Source organism: Chaetodon trifascialis, chromosome 18 (assembly GCF_039877785.1).
Source record: "Chaetodon trifascialis isolate fChaTrf1 chromosome 18, fChaTrf1.hap1, whole genome shotgun sequence".
Taxonomy (NCBI): domain Eukaryota; kingdom Metazoa; phylum Chordata; class Actinopteri; order Chaetodontiformes; family Chaetodontidae; genus Chaetodon; species Chaetodon trifascialis.
This window is the reverse complement of record NC_092073.1, coordinates 12670618-12697848: the sequence shown is the minus strand read 5'-3', so window position 1 is coordinate 12697848 and position 27231 is coordinate 12670618. Positions and strand designations below refer to the sequence as shown.

Sequence of the window (27231 nt, the reverse complement as noted above, 5' to 3'; positions counted from 1 at the left end):
AGATTGCAAATTTGTATAATAAAAAAGTCCCTATACTTCATAATGACTATTCACAGTGTATTCTTATTAAGATTTACTCCACAAAAACCCTACTGTTTAGCTGACCCTCCCCTCCCAGGATCTCCATGGACCAGAACTTCCACCACCACCTCTGTGTGGGTGGTCTGACTTTTACTTAACCAGTAACTGTCATTTGTTTCAGTCCATTGCTCAGCTTGCTTCTCCAGAACATCTTCAGTCCAAACCCTGATGAGTGATGCTGAGTCTGGGAGGGACGGATAGTTTTGCACCTGATGAGATGCAGATAGGGTTCCTCCATGGCCACTGACATCTGTGTGATCACTCACCATGGTCTCTTCTGTCATTTGTGCTCTTACAAAGTCCTGTAACAGACGACACCATGTGTGAGAGAAAATATGTGTATGGGGGCATGGAGTGTCTACGTGTCTTTTTTGTGGATATTTGACATGAGGCTAACTCTAACCTGTGCAGCCATGTTGCAGGGCTTCTGTATGGGTGAGATGGCGGGACTGTCCTCCTCCCTGGAGCGGTGGGCTTTGGGGGGCAGAGTGTGGTGCAGACTGTTTGAGAGGGCGTTTAGTCTGAAGAGAAGTTCATCCACTAAGCTTTCAAACTCCTCAAAGTAATAAGTCTGAAAAACCAAAAGGCAAAGTCATTCATTTCTGAATTTAAGTCATTCATTTCTGAATTTAAGAATAATTAGATGATGTAACATTTCAGGGGGTAAAATCAGAGGCAACAGAATTTATGGGAGATGTCATAATTTCAGGAAACACTCACAGTCACACTGCTGGTAGCATGAGATAGTCTATGAATAACCCTGACTGTAATCTCAATTTTTCACAGCAGGGCAATTTGACAATAGACATTTAAAATGTTCCACAGTTTTAAGGACTAAGCAGCTTCGTCCTCACCTTCCCCTCCACTTGATTTTCAGTCCACGCTCGTGTACGCTGCCCAGTGAAGTCAGGGACCCTCCATCTAATGTAGCTGATGAATTCTGTTACGGTGATAAAAATCCCCCTGCTATGAGATTTTTTGACACTTCTGACCACTGAGGACAGCACACCCATCACCTACAAGAAAGACAGATAGCTGTTAGACACTGATCCACACACACACACACAGATTGATCCTTCAACTGAGTATAAGTTCTGCAAAGACTTCATGTCTGCATACCCATTTAACTTTCACAAAGAAAAAAAACTTCAAATATATGATATAAATGTACCACTGCTGTCCACACCACATTGGAGGACAGAAAGAGAACTCCACGGTAAAGGAAATCACTCCAGGAGAACTGGAGGCCTCTAACAGCTCTGAGACCTCCACAGCCACAGAGCAGAGACTGAAGGGAGCGGGAAAGTGAGCTGAAGCCCCAGGAGCTTCCTACGAACAGGAGACTCCCCACGCAGGACAGCGCCACCATCAAGATAAGACCTGAAATCTAGGACAGAAGAGGGAGACCATTTTTATCTTTTCTTTCTTTCTAGTGAGCTTGCTCTGTTTCTTACCAAAAGCCCACTTTAGAGGAATAACTTCCTGAGAGCTTCATAAGAGATACTTACATAAACAGGCTATTAGAAAGTAGCTTTAAAGGTCCAGTGTGAAAGATTCAGGGGGTTGTACTGGTAAAAATGGAATATACCATAAGTGTACAATCAATCACCTGAAAATAAAATGTGTTTTCGTTAGCTTAGAATGAGCTCTTTATATCAGAGAGGGAGCGGGTCCTCTTCCACACAGTCCACCATGTTGCAGCGCCATGCTTCTACAGTAGAGAACAGACAAACCAAACACTTTCGCGTTTGTGGTTTGCATGTTTTTAGCAGTCACTGTAGGGGAGGGTGAGGCAAGGGGAATTCGGTTGGTTGCAGTCTTAAATCCTGCACACTGGATCTTTAAAAGGGTGGAAATCTAGAAAAATAATATCAGCCTTACATGTGTGGGTTGGATGCTATATCTCCAGAAAAAAGCTGCATTAATGAGACAATGCACACAAATTCCAGTGTATTAATTTGTGAGTGCAATGTATTAATGATGCTAAAGACATCAAACAATGACAACATGTACCATTACGTTATCAGGAACAGTCTTCTAATGACTGAAACTATGAGCTGCTTTTTCTAAAATAATACTCGAACATGTAGTGCTTGAGATTAAGGCCTTTCCTAACTGCTGGTCTTGCAGCAAAATATGTTTACCGTTGGCCAGAGAAGGCTGGAGAGTGAGCGGGTGAGGAGCATAGCAGAGGTGGCCAGCGTCCTGTTCATCCTCAACACAGTCACACACTTCAAGGTCAGGAGGAAGATCGTAGCGCCACGCAGAGTGCGGATATACTGCAGACACAGTCAGACATCTTTAAAACCCACACTGTGACAACTAAATAAACTTGTCAGCCTCAAAGTTGGGCTTTCCTTGTGTATTCAGTAAGGGCGGGTTTAACAAAGGTGAAATGTAACTTTTAATGACGTTCTGCATATAGACTACTCATAATTATCTCTTAGGTACTGTAATAAATGAAGGCGGTAACTTGTTCTCTCAACATTAAATATTTGTTTTCCAGTCTCTCCAAACCCTCCTTTCATCTCTTTCTTAGTCTCACTTGTTCACAGGCAGCCAGGAAGCTGACATCGACGTGTCCTCTGTGATCTGAGATCTGTGGTCTCTGCAGCTGCTCCACAACCTCCACGATAATAATGGAGTGAGAGATGCAATAAATGTAGTACATGAGAGTTACTGTCAGCAAAGTGACCTGCAAGAGAGAGAGAGCGAGAGAGAGAGAGAGAGAGGTATGTTTCTACAGCAGTAAACCATAATCAGGTACATTTCTTTCTCTGCTGTGTGCTTTGACCTTCAATATTTCACAGGTACTGTATGTTAGTTTAAGAGCAACCGGTTACTTTACCCTTTCAGGTAGGTCACTGTGATCTTGTTTGCACTGGTGTTTGGCCAAGTGTGTGTGTGTGTGTGTGTGTGTGTGTGTGTGTGTGTGTGTGTGTGTGTGTGTGTGTGTGTGTGTGTGTGCGTGTGTGTGTGTGTGTGCATGCACCTGTGCATGTTTGCACGTTGAACTACATGTTCAAGCATGCAAGTCTTTTAATTGTCTTAACTCATTATGTTGGAATTCATATTATTGCCTATGTGAGTGTGTGTGTTTGTGCACCTATTGTAGACTCACTTCCAGCCAGTTGCAGGGCGTCCTCCAGTATCCCATCAGCCCTTGCAGCCCGACAGTGTGCACTTGATCACAGAGTTGCAGGAGAGACAAGAGGAGGAAGAGGAGCTGGAAGGGGTGGGGGGAAACATGAGGATCATTAGGCTTTTTAGTAAAAACTGACCTAACCCTGTTCAGTGTTAGTGCAGAGCACGTGTTATTTAGTCCCTTATTGTTTTCCTTTTCCTTTTCAAATCAGCTGAATCATTAGTATTAAAGCTAATGTAGCATTTTACCTGGCACACCATAACAACATAGTCCCACGCAGCAGGAGTGTGATACACCCTCACTGACTGGACTTTGGCAGAGGGCAGGAGGACACCGACGGGGCTCTGCTCAGCAAGCATGGTCACATCTGTGAACAAGTTGGGTGCAGGGCTGAACAAGGTGAACTGGACCTTCACAGCCACCGTCCGTCTGCCCAGCCAGCCAACTGAATGCAGGAGCTTCAGTTTTGACGCAGCGTCAGACCTGCAGAAGAGCAGAGACATTAAAGTCGACACACAGGTAATCATTTCAGCAGAGACCAAATTTGGAAAAACCTTGTGTGTCTGAGTTTCTCACTTTGTGTGGCCAAGGCCAACTGTGGCACTTGGTCCTGAGTAGCAGCCCAGGTGACCACATGTCCTTCGAGGCGTTGCCATAGGAACTGAGACACTGGATTGTGGGTGAGTGGATGTTCTGCTCCCGGACAAGAAGATGCGAAGAGATTCTGGTATGAAAGTCACACTAGAGAGCTGAGGAGTCAAACAGAGCAGAGACAGTAAAGTCATAAATCAAAGGTAACACTTGTAATACATGTGTCTGCGGTCTGGGTCCATGTTTGTGAAACAGCACCCTCTGCAGGGGCAGTTACTGCAAAACACAGCACTATGATGACACCTGAGTGAGTGGACCACATGACTGATCATTTGCTTAAAATTTAAGCAAAGCAGTTCACCGGATCATCCACCATTCTGTTATTTCACAACAAAAAATTTTCAAATGGAGCAATCACCAATCTTTGTTTTCAATATGTGCAAAATCTGTTGAGGTTCAACAGGCAGTAAAATACTACTTTTGTTTCTGACCTGGTCCTGACATGAGCTTGACACGTCCATCTGCCACAGGACTGGCTCTCCAATCCAGATGCGAGACTGTTGGATGATAGCAGGTTATTGAGTCGAGAAAAAGGTGAAAATTTGATAATGATGAATACGGTCTGTCCTTCGCAGGGACATTTCTTTTAGTGGCTTTTGGAAAATTGCATACATGGTGCAGGTCATTTATTTTCATATTTTCACTGAATGGCATCGTATTTTACCTCAGTTGCAGCTGATGTATTCTTGTACAGTAGATCAAGGAGACTGGTCTGTGCCCACTTCCACCAGTCCTCATGCTTTTGTATGGACAGAAATGCATTATCATGGCCTCTGCTGAAAGATAAAGTATGATTTTGATTTGTGTTTATCAGACAGCAACTGGGACACAGAGACAGCATGTGTGTGCAAATGTTACCTTACAAACTGTTTTCTGACAGCTGTGTTGAGGTGGTAATGGTCAGAAAATGAGCTGCCAAAATTCATACACAGCATCAGGAAAAGCATGGAGCCACAGACGGACAAATCCCTGGACGGCAGGAGAAAGAGATCATTCCCTGTACAGTTTTAAAGTTACATACAAATAAGCACATGAGGCACACAGACACACCTGAGGGTGTTCTGGAGGACAGCCTCTCTTCTTTTCTTCCCACGACTTTTCCTCAGCTCTGCTGGAGTTGGCGGGCACACAAGACGGAGGTACCGGGTTCGCTGACGAGCTCCAAGCAGCTACCAGTCAGAGATAAGTGACTTTATGTTTTAATAAAATGAAACAGATGAGAGCAGAATGACATAGAGTCTGGCTGTAACCTTTTCGAAGTATGAGCTTCTATCCTGTGGAAATTCGGATGTCCCCTCTGGTTGATTAGCACCACTGTGGCTCCACAGTCGTGAGGTCTCTGACTCAAACTCTCTTATTCTGGAGAAACTATGAAAGTCTGCTGTGTTCTTGTACCAAAAGGAGACAGTCACTGCCACTGTAATTATCTGGAAAAAGATAAAGGACATGTTCTCTGCGTGCAGTGCAAAGAGGTAATTGCAATTCAAGATTATGGAATACATGTCAAAACGCTGGTTTTAGTTTACCACGGCTGGCTGGATGAGGAAGATGCAGGACAGCACGGAGAAGAAAAGGGAGTGCATCCACAGCAGAACCTTGCTGCTGCCGAACCTGACACACACAGACACAGATTCATAGCTTTGACTATGAGACACACAGTTCTAAGATATAACTGATGTTTCCCAAAGTCAGCTTTAATCCACATCTACTACCTCATTCCCAGCACTGCAGACAGCAGCAGGCAGCAGGGGGACAACAGCAGACACAGTGTCCAGGCCAAATGGTGACACCACCGAGATACTGGTCTGAATTGTGTCCCTTTCAGCCTGTCAGTGACGTTGTAACTGCTGCTGTGACCAGGCCACGTTTCCCGTTGATGGACGCCTTCCTTTCTTTTTCCTTGAGGATCTTCCTCCGTCTGATTGGCTTGACCCACATCGCTCGTACCAGACAAAAGGGCTTCCTGGGTTCCATGAAACCCGCTGCTTTCACTTAAAAGGTCAGACTCTTTCCCCTGAGGTGCTTGATCAGCATTGTTCCACTCAGTAATCAGCAACAAATCCTGAAGCCCTGGTAACATATGGTTCTCCACTGCCTCCTTTCTTATGGCCACATCTGTTTGGATTACAGACTCTTTATCTCTGTCTTTATTTTCCACAATCATAGCGGCTGCTGGCAGCAGGTCTGTGCTCTGCAACACAAGAAGAAGAGTCAGAGAGAGATGAAAAATGCTGTGAGAACAAAGACATAGAGACAGAGAAAAAGAGATGCTTGAGGTGTAACCTGGTGTTTCTTCCTCCAAGCTTCCTGCGCCCACTGCTGGAGACTGCTCCAAGAGAGATGTGGCTCAGATGTACTGCCAGTCACTGAAAGAGCATCTGTGACGAGACAACAGTGATGAAATCAGGAGAAATGGAAGGAGAGGTCAGGAGTTCTGTGTTGAACTTTATCTCACTCCATTAATGTGCAAACCTCACCTTCAAAGTCCTTTTCAGTCCTCCTGCCATTTGCATGTTGGACTCCTGAGCAGGTCAGCTCGACCTCACGCAGTCGGAACAGGAAGGATATTATTGCTGCTGCAGGCAACACTGCCACCACGCTTAATACTCCCGTCTTCACAGAAACAGCTGAAACATCAACAATCCCCAACTCGAAGGGCAACTGTGAACAAGAGATCAGGAACAACAGCGTTATGGATGACATGTTTTGGAACTCGCATGCGCTGAATCTCTAAAGGTTTAATAACCTACCTGATCATCCATCTGTGATATGATTGCTGTGTTGACACAAGCGTACCCCAACAGTAGCAGCAGGCTCACGCTAAGTCTTTGAGTGTGCGTGAAGGAGTTAGGGCAGGGACGGCTGTGCACAGATATCCACATGTGGTGGTCGGCCAAGTAGTCAGATAGCTTGAGACGCAACATCTGCAAACATACAGGTGAAGACCCGGGGTGGGAGAAGAGATTAAAAGCTGGGGTTTTTTTTGTATCTGAGTGTTAATGTGTATGTGAAAGTTCCACCTTAGTGAAGCCCAATCCCTGAGTGCAGACACGCAGTGTTCTCTCCACCCGGCCATCGCCTTCGTTCACAGCAAGCCAGCACTGACCGACAAAGAGCCAAGCACGTTCCTTTGTGTGCCCTCTGCTCACCTGTAGACAAACAAACCCCCTTGATGTTCAGATCGAAAGCCCAGAGAGGAAACAGCGCATTCACAAGCAGGTGGAGCTTACCTCAGATACCTCCACATGTTTGATGTACCAGTTTGGGGAGGGGCCAGAGTTGTCATGCCAGATGTAGACCCCCCACACTGGGCCCAGGCTGTCTGCTGCACTGTGGTATCACAGACAGAGAATACACTGAAGACTATGAACAAGCAAACCAAACTTGATCAGTCTTAGAGATACTTATTATGCAGTATGGTAGAAACATGAAGCATTCTGTGTATTTTATGTGAAAATAATGTGCATCTTATTTCTTACTGAAGGTAATATTTTGATTTTACCTGAATATGAAAGTGTCTTGAGAGTTCCTCCTGAACAGAGTGCATCCTGGGACTTGTAGTTCTTTTGTCTGGGAGACTCCATCTTCACCATTCAGCACTATGTAAACCTGGTAAACATATACTTACATATAGTTACTGTGAGACTATTCTAGTATCACCGTATTGTGAAGGTAAACATTTTGATAAAGACAACAATATCCAAATGACAAGTCTCATGGTCAGGAATGAAACAATGTCAGTTTCAATATGATTAATGAAAATATCTGACTGGTTTACATGAACAACAAACATCTGTACCTTTGCACTCATAGAGGCTGCAGACCAGAGACCGGTGTGGATTGTGACAGCATAGAGATATGGGTCACAGGGGAAGTTGTCGGAAAGATAGTGGACTTTCCAACTAGCTTCTGAGATGACGTCAGCTCTCTTGCATGCCACCAACCCGGGGATGTACAAGCACAGACACAGCACCAGCACACCCAGCACTGTCAGATCACTGGACACACTGAAGAGGCAGAGAGGGAGAAAGGAGCCACTGGAGGATGTTATCATGATCTTTTCATTCTCATTTTTTTTTAAAAAGTCTCAAAATTTGGCATTATCTACATTCTGAAACTGATCACCAGATGATTATTATGCTTTTTGTCTTGTACTGGACTGTGCGCTCATAAAGAAAAGGTCAAAATCACTGCTACACTTTAAAGTAACAGGGAGATGTTGTTTTCTCTGCTTAAGCACATTCAAGTCTAAGGAAGATGAGGTCACCTTAGGAACAGGTCCAGACCGGCTGTGTCATGGCTGCTCTGGATCTGCTGCTGCACCACAGTCAGGGGCCTCAACTGGTGGCACCTGAGACACAAAGCAAACACCAACAAGGAAGAAATGATTCATTTATGTGAATCGACACCATGTCAAGTTAATGACTGCATGTGTGTGGGTGTAGGTTGATCCATGCATTACCTGCAGCTGACTGCTGTAGTTGTGTCTGCTTGTTGTGTCCTGCAGCCGTGGTGTGTCCACGCCCCCTGGTGGCCATCCCAGGACAAACACAAGCTGCTGTCCACAGTGAGACTGTAGCTGACCTGTTCACTCAGGTGCTTCTGTCCAGATGCTTTCCCAAAATCAGCATTCAGCAGGGCCAGGTGAGCAACCCCTGCAGCTAGAATTTTTTTTTATGATAATCAGGAAACTGTTGAATATGTAAAGTGTGTGGGATTCTGATGAGATGTGACAGCAAGAAGATTGAATTCAGCCTTTGTAGTGGCATGTGGAGTGAGTAAAACTCTTGAAATGACATGCATTGACTGAATTTCTAATAAGTAAATAATTGACTTTTTGCTCAGTTACTACAGTTACACAGTCTGTATAAACATTGTGTGCTGAAAAGGTGAAGCTGCACGTGATTAGTATGATAGATGCTGTGATAGATAGCAGTGATTAAACAGATGGAAGGGCCAGGAGGAAGGTGGAGGGACACAGCTGAAAACTGATTGATTGAAAAGACATTTCTTACCACTGAGGTAGGACGAGGGCAGAGTGAATCGTGAGGTGTTGCTCCCCCAGTGGTGAATCCTGTGCAGGTGGTGCATGCTGGGAGTCGGCCTTTCAAACATCCTGCCACAACAGAGACTCTTGGTTTGTGTCACATTCTTGCTTTTTACTCAAAAACTCATTAAAATTGTGACGTGTCATTATTTTGCTCTAATTAGCAGGCAATAAAACAACAAGTCACTGCAAGCATACCTGAAGAGCAGCATGATGGGAAACACCTCGTTGAGTGGCGGCGTGAACACCACACTCAGCTGGATGGCTTGCTGCAAGTGCTCGTGGGTAATGTTGAAGCTGTGGTAGTTGACCTTGCTGCGCTGGAGGATGTACTCACGCACAGAGCTCTTCTGCAGAATGGATGTGAACACAAGGTCACCTGCTTTCATTTAACAATGCTCGACGGGCATAATACAGAGCAATTGAAGTCAACTTGCTGCAAACAACAAAGGAAGAAGAACATACGTTTCCTGGTGGCTGTTGCAGCTCGATATTTATTGGCTCAATGAGGGAGCGAATGGGGATCTTTCTCCTCGTGCTGCACGCGTACAGACTCAGGTCGACCACTGGTCCACTAAGCTGGAAATCAGCGGAGGAAAATGAGTGCAATGCCTTTGTCATTTAATTGCTAAGTGTCATCATGTCGCGCCAGTCTCACCCCTCCAGGATGGTGGGCCCAGGCGTAAGGGCTGTGGGTGAGCTCAGTCAGCATGCTGAGCACACACACTCTGCTCTCCTTCTCTCTACTGCGACAATCAAACAGAAGCTGGATCAGAGAGGCAGGCATATGGAAGGTGGTTGAGCCACTGCTGATGACCATGGAGGTTTGTTTTTGGTGTGCAGCGTACAAGGTGATAAGACCGGTGCTGACTCTGTGCTCCTGAACCTTGTGGAACAATATGTACTTCTGGAAAATAACAGAATTAATGGAAGCGAGATAAATGAATGGAACGTGAGCTTGTGAGTAGATATGCAGAAGAACACGTTTGCTTTCTCTCACCAGCATCAGGTCTGAAGCAGCCTGCAGAATGTCAGCTACCAGCTGCACTGTCTGCTGTGTTAAAATTGATCCTCCTCTTTTGATGTAAACACCACTGAATGAGTCTGGTATGCGGCCATTAGAAGGAGCTACGGCATTTCTGATGTTTTCCTCATGTGAGTCTGATTCTAACGCCTGTTTAATGTCAGCTCTGCTGGACGGTTCTGGTGTGAAGTCATTACTGGTGACAGCAGCTTGCAGGCTGTATGAGAGCAGGGCGACCAGGGTGTTGAGTGTCTTCTGGTCCAGATAGAACCAGCCTGGAGTACTGGACTCCGAAATCTGCTCTGAGATGACCTGAATGTGAAGTGTCACTCGCCTTGCACTCGCTACTGTCACCTAAACAGGATCAAGCAAGTACAAGAAACAGTTTTCATCTACCGGCCTCTCTTTGTCCGTGAAAGTGCATGAAAGAAAACAACTTTCCACCTACCTGACTTGTAACTTCTAAAAGGTTTTTTAGAATGCAGATGTTGTCCACCATGGATGCCTAAGATTAAATGACATGTTATTAAAATGCTGTAAAAAGGTGGAAATGTAGATTTGCTGAACTAAAAAGTGGTTGTGTTAACCTTCAGGTTTACTCTGGGCCTGTGTGTGTACCTGTTCTCTGCTCTCCAGCTCACATGCCGTGCAAATGAGCACATTGCGTGTGCGTCTCTGTGCGCGTGTGTTGGCCTCGGCATCCAGGCTGAGTCTGTTCAGGATGCCGGTGAGGAGACTGATGTAGTTACGGACCTCCACACTGTTCCCAAGCTGCACCAGAGCCGTCAGGTTCCTTAGTCCTGACTCTGAACTGCAGAAGAAGAGACACTAATAACACAACTATGTACTGTGCAAATAGTAAGACAGTAACTTGAAAATGAGTTATAAAAATAAAATAAATCAATAGGATCTGAAGCTAAATTTTAGAATCAGTGTTCAAATCTAAAAAACCTGTCTACACCTCTAACAAAGCCCTGCAACATAAAGATAACAATCTGATATGATGTGATATGTGGTGATTCTTACAGCTCCAGATCAGGATCAAGACGAGAAGATGAAGAGGTGCTTCTGAGGAAGCTTGGTTGGACTCGGACGGTGACAGGACAGGGTTTAGTGGCCGTTCCATATGTGCTGCTTCTGATCTCTGTGTAAACAGTCACTAGAGGAACAAAAAACAATCACTCAATGAATGAAAAGGGAATCTCTGCATTACGCTGTCATGATGATGTATGTCTGTGCACTACAGAGGTTAGGAATCAGTGTGTGTTTACCTTTATAGTCGTCACTTGGGTCACCAGAAGGAAGGCTGAAGTAGTACTGGAAGTCTCTCCCCTGATACAGCATCCTGGGTGGTCTGTCTCCTACACGGATGCTGTACTCATATACTAAGTCCTTCAACACACACACAAGCACATCAAGGCTCTCTTAAAATATCCCTTTGAGAGTACTGTTGAAGACTGAAAATACATCTGTGTATGTATGTGTGTTTTTTACTGTATGAGCCAGGAGATACCTGTTTCCCCGAGGTGCAGAAGATGCTGAAGTGTGTGTACAACTCCACTCCTTTCATTGGTTGCACCTGACACGTCACGCCTTTTGGAGCAGGGTTGGTTTTTAAGAAAAGCTGAGTCCAGCCGAGAAAACGACCGCGGGATTCTGAGCACAACAGGTAACAACTTGATTAGCATCCAGATGCATTCCTTCAATTTTCATTAGAGAAATACCTGCTGGGACTGATGTTGTCATGATTATTTCAAATTTACTGTAGACACCACTTTGTTTTCTGCATCACTTGTACAGGACACTTAGAAATAGAGCAGGACTGTACAGAATCTGTTTCAATTTCAAGTCATTTGCCATCTCATCCATTCACTCTGCCATGGTTCAGTGCTGATAATGGATTACATTTGGGCACAAATTGAAACTTACTGGCAGTAACCTCCAACATGTATCTGCTCCCAGGCCTCAGACTGAAGGGTCTGAAGCTGATCAAAGGGGAGGAAATTCCTGGAAAGATGGAGGGAAAGAGAATGGTGACTAAAGGCTGACAGAGGTGGATTAAAGGAGGAAATGTGTGTCTGAGTTTCCTGGATAATTTACCCGCGTAAGTGTAGGACTCAAAAAGGCCTCTGTCTACCAGGTCTCGAGATAAATCGAGCAGGATTGGCTCCTGGATCAGAGCAGATGGCCTGGAATCCACCAGATTACTCCCCTCCTCTTCATGTAATGCTGGATGAAACACCGAATCATCCCCTGGGCTTTCTCCATCTCCTGGACCGTCCACACCTGGGAATACGCATGAATTAACACACAACCTCACACACACAGTGATTCTTGGCAGAAGCAGACATATTCTATACCTGTGGGTCTTCCTGCTGAAATCCCCGGGTCTCCTTCCTCTGCGCTCATCAAGGGATCATCATAATCTGTCATAGAACCAGTTCAAAGTTGCACAGCGAGCATACACACAGACCATGCATATGTAAGTATAAGAAGGTGCTAACTGTGTTATTATCAGGCAATTAGGTGGTTGTTTCTGCCCTCAAAGTGGCTAAAACATTATTTAACACAGGTTTAAACATCTTGCACTGGCACACCTATGCAGGTGTTTTCTATTATTATCTGATTAGACCTCTTCTCTGGGCTGTGTGAGTGTATTCAGACTCTGCTTGATTGACAGCTCCCTCACTCTGTTAGGACGGGACAAGTAACGCCTTTATCATTCTTACTCGCACGTAGTTTGTTGACCTCACATAATTCCCATCATTACTCCACCTACCGTCAGCCTGGGCAGATGTCTCATCAGCTGGAATGACTGAAAACACCTTTAATTTTATCATTCAACAACCAAATTAAATATTTGATTCACGTTTTCATGTGACTGCCAGACCAAAGTGGCTCCACAGCTCCACAAATTTCAGCTCAGTTTTGTCTCACCTTGTCGAGCTCCCAAGTCACCGCTCTCAGAGACGGGAAAAGAAAGCTCCCAGTCAGCAGAGGAGTCTGAATCAAATGGGAATTCACTAATAACGTCACTCTGGCCAAAGTGGTCTGAATATAGGACGCCACTGTTGTCAAGGGCAAGTGGCTGGTATTCAGTCGAGGAGTACAAAGGCTGTGGAGGGTCAAACTCCCCCAGAGGCTGATAAAAGGGCTCCTCTCCTGGACATAAAGAGGATAAGCTGTTAAATAATTCATAAACTATCCATTTTACTGTAACTATGACCTAGCACATTATTACTTTTTGTTGATTTTCCCTATTGATGTCCCTGTCTTAAATGCTTTTAAGCTTAACATTGTGAGCACTTCTCTTCACAAGATTTATCTGCAGAATGTGATCATTTCCATTTTAAACAGTAAAGCCAGCTTCACCATGGGCCTACCTGATCCTGCAGTTGTCATGTGGACCAGAGAGGAGACAGGCTCTGTCAAACCTGTGTGAGGCGGAAACGAGAGGGTGTTACTTTCTATTTCAGTATGATCTGTCTTTACAGAGGCACCCTCTCGGGCAGCTCTGGGTTTTGCTGTTTTCATCTCACCAGTCACATTTAATTACACACCAGCCGTAGTTGATGTCTTTCTGTTGTTCTCCGATAACAGTCCGCTCTTGCTCACGTTCAGATTTAGCTTTCTGGCTCTAGTTTCAGAGGTGTTCTCAGTCAGAGAGACGGGAGCAGAGCTATTGACAGCCTGGGTGTACTGTGAAGCATCTGTAGCGGGTGGATGCGAGGTGGAAGTCCCAGGAGTCTGAGGGGAGGTGGCAGGGCTCTCCATGATGGTGGATGGAGCACTGAGGTCCACTGTGTAGCAAAACGGGACTAGAAGAGAAGAGAGTAGAAATAAGGTGAGATTTCTTTCTTAAAAATTAAATAATGCTAAATTACTCTACATGTCCAAGTGAATGCATCCTCACTCTTACCTTCTATGACAGGCTTGGAGGATGCATTGACCAAGTATAGGTTCCAGGTGTATTGAATGTATTCTGGAGCAATATCACAGCCTTCACACCAGGCGCTGACAGAGAAAGACTGATCCCAGTTCACCTGGTCTCCCTGGCACTGAGGGCAGTCTACTGACGCATTCCTGGATATATTCAGATATATGGTAAGGGTCATGAGGTGTATCACCTGCAGTACACTTCTAGAAACTTCACTTCAAAGCATCCACTTTTCATCTGTGTTTTGATGTAGAAATGAGAAATAGTGCTTTATATATATGTAACTCTCACCCGATGATCTTTGATGTTAATGTGAGGAAGGCGTCTGCTGAAGCTGAACGCTCACCGCTGGTGATGGTGAGCGTGAACTGGAACTGGTCAAAGTTGCGTTTTAGGAAACTAGCAGGAAACACGAGCACAGGGGATGAAGTGGGAACGACTTGGTGGAAGCAGGAGGTGGCGATGGAGCTGACTGGTTTACACGTCCAACTGAAGCTGCGAGCAGGAAATCAGAAAGAACGAGGTGCTTGAATGGACACATTTGAGTTTCCAGAAGTTCTGTGAACGGTGATTCTGTACCTGACTTGGCTCATGAGGGAGTCGGGGTCGTAAGATCGCTGGCCGTCCAGGGTTACCATGGTGCTGTTCCTGTTGTTAATGAAGATGTTGCTGCCGCCCTGGATGAAGACCACGAGAGGGCTTGGCATCACCTGCACTCTCACACTGTAGTTACTGTACACCACACTGCCAACGACCTGAACCTGCAGAGCAATGACAGCTACTGCAGTCAACATAAATTCAGGAGTGAAAGAACATGAATTCTTGTAAAGAGTCCCAGTTCCCAGTTTAAGAGCCAATGCATCTGCTGCTTACCCTGGCTATGGCAGTGTACATGTCATAATGCAGGAGGTGGCTGGGCAGTACGAGGCTCTGTCTGTGTGTGTCCACGAGTGACAGTGGAAAGACCTGTCCTGCAGAGTCAAACAAGGTCCAGGTGTAGCGAAGCCCTCCTGAAAGGTCACAGTCGACTTCGCTCTCATAGGTCACGCCCAGACGGATAACCTCATATCTCCGTACCTTAAAGGCAGGAGAGGAGAGACGATGCAGAGCTGTAATTATCTTTTTAGCTACCATGTTGTGTTACTGTCAGGGTAAAATGTACCTGTAGTTTGAGAGGCCCCATGTTTTTGACTGGTGGAGGCTGACAAGGCCGGTCCACAACAAAGATGTGACTGCTCAGAGAGGCAGAGCTGACCAGGTTAGACACAGTCACTGACACTCTGAACTCTCCTGTCCTGCAGAGGCAAAACATGTACAGTAACTATACACAGCCAAAAAAACGTACTAGAGAAAAGCTGATTTTTTAAGACAATGAAAGGACAAGCTGGCTTACAAAGGTTCATGAAATACCAATGAATCTGCTGTGAGTTGATCTCTATTAGAAATGCTCATTTGAAATCAGTCCTGACAGTGAAACTCACCTGTGGAAGACGTGCCGTTCTGTGCTCTGTCCCAGCCTGTACGATCCATCTCCAAAGCTCCACAAGAAGCTGATGTCTGTCCCCACATTGACCCGACAACTCAGCGTCACTGTCTGGTTCTGCAGCACAGACGGCTGGTGGAGCAGCCGGTTGAGCTTCACTGCTCTCTGGACCGCCAGCGGGAACACATCAGAGGTAACGGAGGTCTCTCCTCTTGACATGACCACAACTACCTCATACCTACAGTGAAGTGAGGGGCATTCAGATCTGTCTTCATGACTTAATAGTGAACATTAGGGGATTTTTAAATGACATCAAGTGTTTGGATCACTAACAGATAGGAGAGTGACCTTAATTTAAAGGGAAAACACAACATTTTAGCACTTGAAAAATGCTTCTTCACATAGAGTTTTCTTGCATCTTGATTAATCTTAATTTATAGTCTTTTGGAACTCTGATTCAAAGAATCTGTGTCTCATACCTTCCAGGTTTGTGGTATCTTTTGGTGATGGTCCTCGAGGTGGTTCTGGCTGATCTCATGTCTCCAAAGTACCAGAGGAACTCCACAGGGTCCAGTGCTTGAGCCACAGCCAGGAAAGTTATATCTGTATTTGTGGGATAAGCTTGCTTTGCTGCATGAATCCACACTGCTATGGGAATACACAGTCATCTTTTCAGCATACTGTACATACCACAACTTCTAAATGCTTCATGACAGAGAGGAAAAATGTTCCTGTAAAAATGTGAGAGTAATCAGTTATGAAATTACTGAAGACGTCTGTCATAATCAAAGATCAAAATGCTTAAACACTGATTAAAGATAAATATCCAAAACATTTACAGGAAAAGAAAGTCACAATCCTTTTTCTAAAATGCTTAATTAATGTTCAAATGTTTTGTACTGCTCAGTGGGTGTCAATCAGAAATACTACCTCACCATTGTCAGCCGGGCCGTGAACAGGACTCTGGCTGGTAGGTGGTTGCCACGTTGGATTAACTCTAACTTGTGGCGACGGCTTCCATTTCCCCTCCACGCACGCCCTCACGCTTTTGTTCTGAGAAGACACTCCGTTCTCAGCTCGAAGCTCAACCACAACTGTCCCCGTGTGGTTGAAAAGCAAAACCACCGTCGCCTCCTCTCCTGTCGTGTAACTGCTGTTTCTGTACAGCAGCGTTGCATTCACCAGCAGGGACACGGTCACATTTGACCCTGCAGAGACGCTAAATGAAACGGAGTGTCTCTGATGCTTTGTGATCACACTGGGAACGTTCAACACCAACTCTCCAACTGGATCTAGAGCGAGGATGTGTGTGCAGAATGAGGCCCAGCTGATTGGATTAAATGCTTTAACTGTCACTTTATAAAAACCTGCTGTTGTAAGAGACGCATTCACACTCCACTCTTCAGTTGTCCTGTTCATCACAATAACATCATCTAAAATAAAAGTCCAAATTGCTCTTGACCCCATTCGGCTGGCAGGGCTGAGGACCTCCAGGCTGAATTCTGCATGTGTTGAAACTGCTGACTTCCAACTCCCAGAAGGCCTCAGGGCACGTATATGCTCATAGACCATCAAGGCTCGAGGCAGAACAGCAGAGAGCAGCACCGACAAGGGATCAGAAGTGGAGAGAACAGACGCTGTGAGGTGATACTGTCCTGCAGCGGTGGGGAGGTGGCAGGGAAGGTGGAGCTGCAAACGGCAGCTGGAGTGGTTGGAGATGCTGAGGTGGGTATCAGAGTGGGTGCCGCCATGACAGTAGATATTAGTGTGGTTTTGACTGAGATTGCCATCATAACTGTTTTTACGGCCGTGATCAGTGGTGCTAATGCTGTCATTGTCATTGCTAAAGGCACCTCTGCCACTGCTGCTTAAGTTATTCTTTGCGTCAGCGCTGCCACACTCAGTGTTCAGTGTGAGGTTGAGGACAAGTAGCTGCTTCATGGTGGTGAACATCTCCACATCCACAGAAAAGACCTCCCCGGAAGTCAGCTGACTCCCTGATACACTCACTGTGAGGTCGGAGACGACAGGACGCACGACCACCTGCGAGTTTAATTGCAAATGTGACGTTAATAAGTTATCGTACGGTAAGTGTGGTCATATTTTATATCCCTCACATTGTCAACAAATCCCATGAAAAGGCCAAAAACAACAATTAGTCTGATCTGTCTTATTCCTCTGTATTGTAGAGCTCCAATGTTCTCCAAAAACTGTTAAAAACACCAGTGAGCCACACGTTTCCACTCTCTGACATGTTCCTTCAATACAATGAACATGGGGTTTGTAGTTTATTTTGAGTCAATCCTGCATACACCATCCTGCTGCGGTAAATACTTGCTAGTTCACCAAGTGTGTATCAATCCACAGCTGAAAATAGTCCCCAACAAAACGCTCCATTTACTCCTGTTTGAGTAACATTTGCTAAAACCTTCAGCGCCCAGCAATTTGTTGACAGTAAGTGAAGTTTGAAACATCACCAGCTTTATCCTTCACTCAACAGTAAGCATGAGGAAAACACATTCAGTGAGCGAAAGCAGGTTACTCACGACGTGTATCGTCTCCTGTGTCCATCCATCGGCACCCGAGGCGTTCACTGACACCACGTGAACTCCCTCTGTTTCAAAGGTCCAGTTCTGGAGGCATTTAGAAATTTTAATTCATCAGATTAAAACACGAGAGTGAGATGATGAGGAAGATTTTTCAATTAAATATTTTTTTACTTTTATACTTTTTTTTTGTCTAATTTTTTTATATAATACAAACCACTTTTATGTCATCTTAAATCACCAAATTATCAAATACCTAACAGCTGAGTCTTTGATATCTCTACAAAGAGATTAATCTAAACAATGAATAAATGGATCTACTCCCAGAGACACCTGAACTCCAACTTAACACTATCTCTCTCTTAAATCCTAACAGTCCCAGCAGAACACTGGAGACACAGCATGCCCACTGTTTAAACAGGAGTCTCTGATTAACTGATTGGTATTTCTCAGTCATGTATCAGTAGCTCTGGTTCTTACAAACAAAATGACACTTGTTTGTGATCCATCCTCCTGTGTTATCCAAGAAATGTGTTTGTGTTCTGGAAGGAGTTCAATAGATAATTCACTAAATAGTTGCTTATGTTATTGATTGGTTGTGATGTTTAGGTGAACTTTTCATGTCCTAGGTGTTGACCCTTGACCCCTCTTAAATAAGAAACATAATTTAAAATCTGAGCAAATGTTTACGGTTGCATTTTATTAATTTGTGGCTGTTATTTACGGGTCCTTATTATGTTCTATTACCACAGCTCATTAAAAAATCTCCCAGATTTCACTGATTTGTTCCATTACTGTTCTGTAATAAGCTATTGTGGATGATCAGATTTTTTTCTAACCAAATCTAAAATTAAAATAATCCATTATAAATCTTCAATGCAATTTTATTTCATCATATTTTTTTTTTTTTCTATTTTCAAACAGCCCTGGTTATTTTGAAAAAGAAGACATGCAATACACCCATATTTGAAGCTCAGGCAAGTAATGAATTTAGGTTTTAGCTTGATCTTCAAAGGCTTGTAATATTATCTGTTATGAATCAGTCACAGACAGGTCGGACAGTAAATTTGAGCTGTAACTGTTGACATCACTGAATCACTGGTAAGTAATGCTAAAACTTTATTTAAAAAATAACTATGTCTTGATTCACTGATGTTGCTTCATTTAGGTTACACTATAAGGTTTTGCTGACTCGTGGCCTGAAGATAAATCCATTGTCAGACAGTTAAAATCACACTGTGATTAAATAAAAAGTGGAAGCTTCACCCTTAGATGAAAACCATTAATTTTGAGATGCATCGCTTGGTTTTCTCAGCCCGACTCACCACAGAGCTGTTCAGACAGTCAGAGTTGGGAGGGCAAACTGTCTTTACACCCTCCATGTTTTCCTTCTTCTCCTTGTGAGCAAACCACCAAGAAAACTCCACAGCCAGACCATCAGCCATGTCTGCCTGCAGCGTGACCGGGTCACCCAGGTATACTGCCTCCACCGCCACACTGCTGGAGTCTGTTGGCAGGGAAGGGACGCAGGAGGGGGCGCCCAGGGGGCCACGAAGCACAGAGATCACCAGGCTGCGTGGAGACGGCTGCAAGACGTAGAGCTGGAGGGTGGAGGAGAGTGTGGAGAGGGGGTTGGAGGCACTGACGTCTAAACAGAAAATGACAAATGAGAAGAGGATGAGGGGATAATTAGATTTTTTCACTTCTAGTTAATTAATTATTCATCATTTAACTAAATGTGCTTGCTCTTGTTGACTCACTGAGTTCGTATTTTCCAGGAGTTTCCAAAATCCAGTCAGATGACACAACAAAGGAGCCATCATCCAGCACGTTGACGTGATGTGAACTTTGACCTTTATGGGTCATTTCCTGAACCTCAACAGTGACGTAAGAGAGGTCCTGCCCTCCCAGACCCACAATGCCTAAAAGCCACAGAAAAACTCAATTGAAACAGAAAACAATAACAATATTTTTTTTTTTACAGAAACATTAATTAAATATCTTGATATTTTTTTCTGTGTAAATATATTTTTTCACATGAAAACTCTTCAACAGGCTCATCCTGAATGAGATATTGCTCAGCACAACACAGTTAAAATAGTCTGTCATTATTTTACAATTAGATCTTGATCAGTTATTTTGCTTTATATCATGCTTTATATTTAAAATCATATATTTTACATTATTTGGAAATATATAGTAGAAATAAATTCTTGTTAATTTTATATTGCTTTACACAATATATGTGCAGTTGTTCAGAAAAAATGCTGAACACATTTTAGTGAGTTTACTTTGTTTTTTCTTCATATATATAGGTTGATTATATATATATATATATACCTTTCAACCTTTAAGAGTTAAATAAATAGACACTGACTACACAAATGCTCTCTTTCTTAAACATGTGCATGAATAGACTCGCTCTTTAAGAATTATATATAATAGTCTAATAGATAACATGTTTTTTATTTATGTTAGAAATAATAGAATTAATTATATTGTACCATTTATTCAAGCAAAAACTCGCTGTCAAACCATGAGGAATATATGACAGACAACAAAAGAATTTACGCAATTCCAAACAGAGCCAGAAAAAAGGCTGGTTATAGAAATAACTGGGGAAGCCTTTCACTCATATGTAAAGGAGAAAACATGTTTATCCAAACAAACATCTTTGCTAAGTGAGAACTGCACATGTATAAATACATCAGCAGCAGCAGCTGACCTGTGGGCTGGTCAGGACGCCCAGCTAGGTTTCCTGAAACTTCCACAACAAAAGTTTTCCCAGCCTGCACTCTGTGTGGTGAGGTGGACAGACGAACGCTGTGCAGAAAAGGTCCTGCACTTCTGTAGAGTGCCACACTTCCCTGTCCACCTCCAACAGGCAAGGAGACGATGCTAGAAAAGAAAAGAAAAGAAAAGAAAAGAAAAGAAAAGAAAAGAAAAGAAAAGAAAAGAAAAGAAAAGAAAAGAAAAGAATCCACATAGATCAAACACAAAAAGCTTCAGGGACTGCACATGCACATGTCAGTTCAGAATGAATTTGGTGGCACTGAGGAAACAGTGGCTGGTGGGTTTGTACGTTCAGCCACGTGTGTGTCAGCACATGAAGCAAAGAGAAGCCATGGTTAGACACTGAATGAAAGGAGGAAAGAGGGCAGTCTGCCTCACCTTTGTCTTCCACTTTCACCTCTGACAACCTTTGTTCTTCCACCTGATGATATGTTGCAACACTCACTGGCCACCAAACCGTGTTGCTGGTTGCCACAGTAACACACTTCAGAGGCCAACGCTGCAACCTGGTACCTTCAACAACAAACACTGAAAGTGAAGAAAAAACTGCCCAAGCACACCTGTACAAGACTCAGCGCTCATGGTAAAAGATGCTGCATTACACTTGTTTTTTGGAAAGAGGGGGGCAAACATTTAGTGGCTTTTAGCATCACTAAGCTACATGTTATTGTAAAGAAAAAAAGAAATACTTATTTCCAACCTAAAGTTTTGTACAAGTCAACCAATATCCCTGAGCCCAGAGAGCAAAGCTGGCATTTTGTTTTGACGTTTAAGACTTTTTGTTTATTGGGGGGGAAAAAACTGCTTTTAAATGCAAAGTTTTAAGTCCCTTTGCTTTATTTTCAGATTTTACTCAAAAGAAAATAAAATACAGGAAAAGATGGACTTCATTTTTATTATTCTTTTAAAAAAAATGGCCTGGTGTTTGAAATTAAATTCTAGAATCTAAAATATTTCAGAATGAGAACATCACTGCGGCAAATACTGTTTTATATATAGAAAAAATAATAGGACATGACTCAAGTACAACTTATAGTGTCACCATTAAGACAATGGTGCCAATAGGATTATTATATCTGAAGTCATAAAGTGGATTTTCTCCGTATTTTTACACAAATATGCAAACCGGCTTTATCTGAAATGCATCTGACTCAGCGTGCTCTTTTACAGTTTCCCCTCACATACCCCTCATCCAGGCAGCGTGCAGAGCAGGTTACCGGGTCAAGGTCACGGCCACCTTTGGGTGCCCAAAGTCTGCTGCTGGCGTTGACGCACCCGATGAACCACGCTGAATTCTCGCGATCCGGCGCAGGAGATGCCGCTGACGAGCGATGAAAAAACGCGTGCAGCGAAATGAGCGCGCAGGCAAAAACACTGAGCATGTCTGAGGCCGTAAAGGCTCAGCTGGTCGGCCAGACGGTGTGTGGTGGGGACGCGCAGGGTTGAGAATGAGAAGAGAGGAGGGATGGGAGAGAGAAGCGGGGCGCGTTGACGACACAGACTCTGCATACAGTGCCAAACGTGTGTGGGAGGTGAGAACACAGAGGGGGACTGCATGCAAATGAGGGAGCCATAATAAAGGTTAGGAGGGTGCGTGACAGTTTTTCATGCAAGGCCGCAGTGATGTGTGTTTCCTGTGAGGGTGAAGCGATCTTTACCAGCGCCGCTTTCCTGTGTTTTCTGTCTGGCGCCACGATGTTTAAGAATTTAAATAAACGTACGTCTTCCCTTTAAATATGATTACACTCCTTCCAGTTAATTTCCCATTTTAATGCCTTCTGTTGTCTCTCGATTCAGTCAAAATCACAAAAGGTCACAAGTCAGTGACATAACACCAATTACTAAAGGAGTTGGAGCTTTGAGAAGTGAGTTTTCCAATGCAAAATAAAGCAACTTCCAGAGACACAGAGGCCTGCTGCTGTCTGAAGAGCTGCTTCCCTTTTGTCACAAACAGCAAAATTATGCAGCCAAATCGTGACCACATGAAAGAAAAACACACACGCAAAAAAAATTGCAGTGAAAAAGAGAAACATGTTATTTCTGCCCCTCGTGCACACTCTCAGTCTACACATCTGAAGAAAATGATTCTGCTGCTATTAACCGTGTCGTTGAGATAAACTGAACTGCCCTGAAGTGACCTGGCCACGCGCTCAAGCGCTTCAAAAAGGCCTTAAAAGTGGATCACAAGAAGGAGGTGAATTATTTCCAAACAGCCACGTGTGTGTGAGACCACCGAGGCTGCGCGGAGACACGAAGACAATCCCGTTTTTGATTTGATCCCAGTTTTATCCAACAGCCCGTGTGACGCCGGTGGCGACACATGAGAGCGCAGAGGCTGATGTCTATTCATTCATCATCATTAATAACAACATCTGGAGCAGCATCACATCTCTGTCTTATTATGTTAGTAGGAATATAGTGCCTCCGTGTTTTTTTAGTGACCAGCCTTGTGCAGCGCCCTGTCATCTGCCAGCAAAGTCAGCACAGCACAGACCGAGCTGCAGTATGAAAACACATCAAGCTTACTGAGCATTTAGTTTTATTCCGAAGTTTGAAATATTTTTTTCTCAGAGGCGAAAGGACACCGGGGTGGCTTGCTTTACCTCTGAGGCTCAGCTGGGTGGATTAGTGAGGTACGTTGCCTCTGAGCTTGGGTCGGGGCCGCCACTTATTGGCTTAATTCCAGGAAATTCTTCAAAAGCGTCGTTTTCAACTGGAAGTGATGGGGAACGCTCTCATTAGCGGTGGTAGCCTATTTTTGCGCTTGTTTTTAATAACAGTTGGATTGTGAGCTGCAGCACGAACCCTTAAAGGCGGATATTTTTTGCAGAGCTCTCAAGAACTGCTGGGCTGAGAAACAAGAAACACCAACTGCAAAAACACAACGGAACCTGGTCTGAGTCCAGTCTGCCCTGAGAGCCCTATAGTGGAGGGGGTGGGGGGGCGTCCTCGCCGTGCAGCTAACTCCACCGATCCACCTTAAAAAACTCTTCCGGTTTCCCAGACATCCCCTTTAAGAGAATTCCCCACTCCCCTGCGCGGCCGGGAGGGGGCGCAGTCAGACCGCTCCATCTCCTCAGGCTCACTGTACCACAGAGAGGCACAGCGGGGGGAATCACATTTTCTCTGTCCATTTTTTATTCGGAATTGGCGCATATTTGGACGATTTCGTTTCGTCTCTCCGCTCACGGACTCGCAGACTTCTTCACATCATGAAAACACCAAGCGGACATCCACGCGACCACAGAAACACAAGCAAATCTAATTTGATTTCCAAAAAAGACTCAACAGTGGGATTAATTATTGTTGGTTTCATATAGATTTAACTGCATATGTGAAAGCCAGCCAGCTGCAGGAGTGAAACCTATATTTGACGCCCACATGTAGCCTGTATGAAATTTGCATAATTGCACGTGAAATAATTTAGAGTGAAAAATTCATAACGCTTTATTTACTGCGGGACCCCCCGGAGCCCATCCAAGCACTCCAGAGCTCTCCGGATCACACTTTGAGAAGCACTTTCTAACCAAACCCTCAACATCATCATGCAGCGCTGTGGTTGTGACGGTGCGTAAAGCCCACCCCGGGCCTGCTTAACTCCAATAATCTGCTTCATTCGTTACGCGCGCGCTGTGTTTTCAATGTGCGCACGCGGTGACACAATTAACAAACGATTAAGTCAACGAAATCTTTAAGAAAGAAGCTGCTGGATCAGCGTTATGGCGCTGCGTAACGGAGAGCCGCAATAAACGGACGAAGCGTTATGTAAGCGCCTCTAGTCTGCGCCCTGTACTGAGGACACAGATAAACCAGTTCAGCTGAGTCCGGCAGACTTTGGTGGAGCGATATTGAAAATAGATATCGAAAATAGACACTGTCATCAGGGTTTCCGGATGTAAGTGGGGACGGAGTGGAAGAAAATCAGCCCATTAATTCCGTTTACGCACCTTCTTATTTGCACCCCTTTAACGCATTTGTGAGATGACATCAAAGCGCACGAGGGTAAATTAAAGAAGATGCTGGGCTACACACTGACATGAGTGTATGAAGATACATGCTTACAACTGAGGAGATACTAAAAAATTAAACAAAGCTGAAGCTGTTTGTGTGATGATCCACGACTGGAGGTGGTATTCGATGCACCTTTTTATTGGCTACCACATCACAGAGTAAAGTTCACCTCAGCTGACTATAAAGCAGCTGACACATTTAAAAAAGAAAAGAAAAAAATAGTTTCATGGTCGCTTCTCCCAGAAATAAACCCATCAGTCTATGCTGCACTTTCCTCTTCTCTAGCCAATTATTTTTCTGTTTGTCTTGAGGAATATTAAGTCCTTATATCTGCTTTTTGGGGCTTTCTTTTCAGAGAACTCTTATTTATTAGTAGATTATTTAGATCTGATCTCACCAGAGTCCATATTCCTCATTAACATGTAGCTGCTGGAAGACTTTTTCTTTCTCACTGCTCGTAAAGAAGTCTTATTATGGCAGTGGTTTGACATTTTTCTCTGCATTTTCGTGAAAGAGTTTAAAATAAACGCAGGACTCGTGAATCCTGGCCAAGCCACAGTCACTCTACAGCAAGGGGACAACAATTTAATTCATATAGATCATTTGAAAATGATTGCTAAAGAAGGCTGAGGTGCGGCCACAGAGGTCTCTTACTGAACAACTCCACGCCGCCTTGAGAGAAGCTTTCTAAAATATGAGTCATCTGCGATTAGCTCATTTATCAGCTCCGCGATATGTGAAAGTGGATGCGGACAAACATTTTCTGTTTGTATGACGAGATCAAAACGCTGCATGTTGCGAAAACGCTAAGGAAACGAGGTGGGCAGATTGGGCAGTCATGGCATCCCACGAGAGAAAGAGAGACGAGCCTCATTCGACACCGAAGAAAATATCTGATGTGAGAAATGAAATGTGCTTTCCTCGAGGAGAGAATAATGAGGATAGATGGGGAAACAGCTGGTGGTGTTTGTTTCTGTTTCACAGAAATGAAACAGCTTGTTTAGCTTTATTCTAGTATTCACACAAACATATACTAACATTTATACTTTGTATTTCAAGCAGCTGTTTATGCAGTAGTTTTGGTATTTTTGTGCAATCTGCTATTCTTCCTATGAAACACTAGAGGAAACAACTAACTGCATGTGTTGACTGACGTATGTAAAGCATGGATTCATATATAGAAAACATGGCGTCCTGTCTTTCAGGATTGATACATGATCATGTGATATTTGTCACTTTGTGTTCATGAATCAGTGAGGCCTAAATCGCTCTTAAGTCGTCCATTAATTATCCAGTCAGCTGCATTAAGTGACAAAAGCTCCTCAGACCCGTGTGTCCAAAAAAGTACCTGATTCTTCGCTTTGTGAACGCAGCTTGTTAGAGAGACTTTGGTCTGCAACAACAACATGCTTTTGAGTCTTTGCGTGCCCCCAAACGCTCTGCTTCTGGTCCTCGTTCAATGCATTCACGCATTCATTTGCCAGCTGCCCAACCAGGGATCTATAAAGGAGGCCTGAAGACGCAGGGCGCATTTCGAGGCTCGTGAACATAAAACAAACAGGAGAGGTGGGATGAATGGAATTGTCTGCATAAAGATTGAAAAATAAGCAAAAAGCAAATATTGATAAAGCTCATTAAGTAATGGCTAATCAGGCCACAGGAAACGGGTTAAGCAGTCACTTAGAAAAACAGTGCATTGATAGTTTAAATCCATCAGAAAACATGTAGGTTATTATTGGACCCTGAAGCTTTGTTAAAGCACGTGAAGCACCATTATAATAAACTTAAAATCTGGAGTCGCCACCGTGCTTAGTTAAAGTTAAAGTTGAACATCCTTATTTCAAAGCTTTTTGACGGGGCTCTGTGGCCGTTTCGTCCCGAGGAGGCCGGGAGGCTATGCGGGCTCAGATTACACTCCAAACAAGCCCCAATCAGACCAAATTATTATCGAGGATGCACTGTAACATGCAGATCTTATCAAAGGTGGATCAGCAGGAGCAGCCTCCTGGGATTAACAAGGACAGCCGGAGAGAGAGAGAGAGAAAGAAAACTTACCAGAAAAATGTGTTTAACAGGATATTATGAAAGGAATATCACTGCAAAACCTCCGTGGAGCAATAAAACAGATCAATTGGGGCAAAAGAAACATCAGGAAATGGGAAAGATTTTATAACAAAATCGCATAAGAATGCTCCATTAGTCTTAACACAAATAAAGACGCTAACTGAAGATCAAATATAACAGACACATTTTAGATCTACTGGCTGCCATATATCATAATGCCATATAGCATAACATGTTGAATGATAGAATTTAATATAACCTAGAGTGGATTTCTGAGAACTACAGATAAACCTAGATGATTTTTAAAGGAAGAGTTCTACTGATTTTTCATTCCAAGTTGAATATACCTCCTAACCACCCAGTGAATTTGGGCCTAAATAAAGAGTTAGTTACAATGAGTCTTGAATCCCCAGCTTTCCCCTTTGTCCCACATCCTGAATACCCAATAT

General features: G+C 43.9%; 1 protein-coding gene across 1 annotated transcript; it reads right to left on the bottom strand.

Annotated features, from left to right (window-relative positions):
- Positions 1-89: 89 nt before the first annotated feature.
- LOC139347177 (polycystin-1-like protein 1) lies at positions 90-25125 on the bottom strand. Its single transcript, XM_070986666.1, is given in 54 exon segments — positions 90-383; positions 485-652; positions 936-1097; positions 1253-1468; positions 2226-2360; positions 2627-2776; positions 3203-3307; positions 3475-3709; positions 3803-3975; positions 4309-4374; positions 4542-4650; positions 4736-4846; positions 4928-5046; positions 5128-5304; positions 5404-5488; positions 5590-5803; positions 6355-6538; positions 6628-6801; positions 6898-7026; positions 7108-7207; positions 7380-7486; positions 7677-7884; positions 8145-8228; positions 8340-8538; positions 8893-8993; positions 9123-9271; positions 9390-9503; positions 9583-9831; positions 9925-10302; positions 10397-10453; positions 10567-10759; positions 10975-11107; positions 11220-11340; positions 11462-11604; positions 11878-11955; positions 12049-12216; positions 12309-12352; positions 12861-13110; positions 13332-13382; positions 13509-13766; positions 13868-14031; positions 14177-14380; positions 14465-14646; positions 14759-14962; positions 15048-15180; positions 15367-15606; positions 15848-16016; positions 16304-16576; positions 17222-17411; positions 19240-19562; positions 19675-19836; positions 20640-20812; positions 21893-22028; positions 25116-25125. Coding segments are annotated over 54 exon segments (8754 nt in total).
- Positions 25126-27231: the final 2106 nt, after the last annotated feature.